Here is a 1,965-nt window from a genome sequence, read left to right as displayed (position 1 = left end):
GCCCTCTTCCTCGTGCCCCTGTGTCCAGCCACCCCACCCACGTTTCACAGCTCCGGGACCTCGCGCCATCCTCTCTGCCCAAATGCCTTGTCGCGCCCACTCTTCAGGGAGCAGCTCAAAAATCAGCCCATCTCGAGTTTTGCTGCTCCCGCGGCCAGTTCGTCATGCTTGGTGCCTACGACTCCACTGCCTGGCATTTTCTAGGCATCCGTGACTGTTCGGTGCCCGGGCACTCTCCTCGCTGGGGTCTCTAAGTGGGTCGGGGCCGGTCTCGGGCAAGTTTCTGAGTCCATAGCTCCTGACACATGGATGACTTCAGGGACGATGGATGGAAGGATGGAAGGGGGGAAGGGAGGGAGAGAAGAATGGGACCCATCTCTCCCGGGCAGCGTCCGCATCCTTCCCTGTGAGCATCCCTCGCTCTTCCGCCGCCAGCCCTCCCTTCTTCGTTCATTCTCCCGTTAATCCGTCTTCTTCCAGCTGCACTAGTCACCTTCAGCCGTCACCTCCTGCCACCCACCGTCAGAGCTCTGTGCTCCTCGTCCCCTCCCCATGCCGCTGCGTTCCACCTGGAGCTCCCTCCCTTCTGCTCCTCCACCAGGATGTCTCCCGTCGACACCCCCTCCTTCTCCCGCAGGCGAAGGCAGCCCTCTCCCTGAGCGCCTCCCCCAGCGAGCCCAGCAGGTCGCGTGCCGTCGCCATGTTCAGCTGGCTGAAGCGGGGCGGGGCGCGGGGCCAGCAGCCGGAGGCCATCCGCACGGTGACCTCGGCCCTCAAGGAGCTGTACCGCACCAAGCTGCTGCCCCTGGAGGAGCACTACCGGTTCGGGGCCTTCCACTCCCCGGCCCTGGAGGATGCCGACTTCGACGGCAAGCCCATGGTGCTGGTGGCCGGCCAGTACAGCACAGGCAAGACCAGCTTCATCCAGTACCTGCTGGAGCAGGAGGTGCCAGGCTCCCGCGTGGGGCCGGAGCCCACCACTGACTGCTTCGTGGCCGTCATGCACGGTGAGACCGAGGGCACCGTGCCGGGCAACGCTCTCGTCGTGGACCCGGACAAGCCCTTTCGAAAACTCAACCCCTTCGGAAATACCTTCCTCAACAGGTGTGCGGCTGAGAGCTGGGAGATGGAGGCGAGGGGAGCGTCCGCCTGGCCCTGGCCCCCGTCTCCGTCCCTTCAATCCTCATCTGTCCTTGTCAGCCCCAACTCCCTTCTCTCTGCCCGATCGTCCCCCGTTGCTCTCCGGCCAGCGGTGCCGGCCGCCTGGGCTCCACGCCTGTCCAGGCGAGTGGCCTTGGGCACACGACTTAACCTCTCTGTGCCTTTCTTACCCTCATCTGGAAAGCGGGGGTGACCGTAATCCCTGCTCCATGGGGTCGTCGTGAGGACTACATGAATCGATGCTCATAAAGTGTTCAGAGCAGCACCTGGCGCGAAGCACGTGCTCAGTGAGCACTGGCTTTGATTCTTTTTATAGTTTCTATTCTCTGTCCTGATCTCCCTTTTCGCTTTCGAGTCCTCGGTCCCCTGGACCTGAGTCACCCTCTGTGCAGTCCCGGTTCCCCTCCTTGTGGGTCCTCCCCTCCTGCCTCTCCCCGCACTGACCCTAACCCTTCCCTCCGCCCAGGTTCATGTGCGCCCAGCTCCCCAACCAGGTCCTGGAGAGCATCAGCATCATAGACACCCCAGGCATCCTGTCAGGGGCCAAACAGAGAGTGAGCCGCGGTGAGTGAGGCTGGACCGCTGGGTCTGAGTGGGGAGGGGCTGAGGGCCTGGACCCCGAAGTCTGAAGGAGGAGGGGCCGGGGGGCTTGGACTCCTGGATCTCAGGAGCAGCCTGGGGGTCTGGACCCCTAGGTCTGGGGGAGGAGAAGGGGGCTGGGGGCCTGGACTACCCGGTCTGAGTTGGGGGGGCCGGAGGGCCTGGACCCCTGGGTCTGAGGGAGGAGTAGGGGGCTGGAGGAGT

At 64.1% G+C, this 1,965-nt stretch overlaps 1 protein-coding gene across 2 annotated transcripts in view; it reads left to right on the top strand.

Moving 5' to 3' along the window:
- EHD2 (EH domain containing 2) overlaps nt 1-1,965 on the top strand; it is a 27,564-nt gene that overhangs the window by 539 nt on the left and 25,060 nt on the right. The window contains exons 2-3 of one of the 2 annotated variants that reach the window (XM_011378165.2): nt 947-1,104; nt 1,628-1,725. In XM_011378165.2, the coding sequence (XP_011376467.1) occupies nt 947-1,104; nt 1,628-1,725 (256 nt within the window). Of the gene's footprint in view, nt 1-577; nt 1,105-1,627; nt 1,726-1,965 lie in introns of those variants that run through there. The other variant, XM_011378164.2, reaches the window with a different exon arrangement.

Source organism: Pteropus vampyrus, unplaced genomic scaffold, assembly GCF_000151845.1.
Source record: "Pteropus vampyrus isolate Shadow unplaced genomic scaffold, Pvam_2.0 Scaffold333, whole genome shotgun sequence".
Classification (NCBI taxonomy): Eukaryota; Metazoa; Chordata; class Mammalia; order Chiroptera; family Pteropodidae; genus Pteropus; species Pteropus vampyrus.
This window is presented reverse-complemented; position numbering and strand designations above follow the sequence as displayed.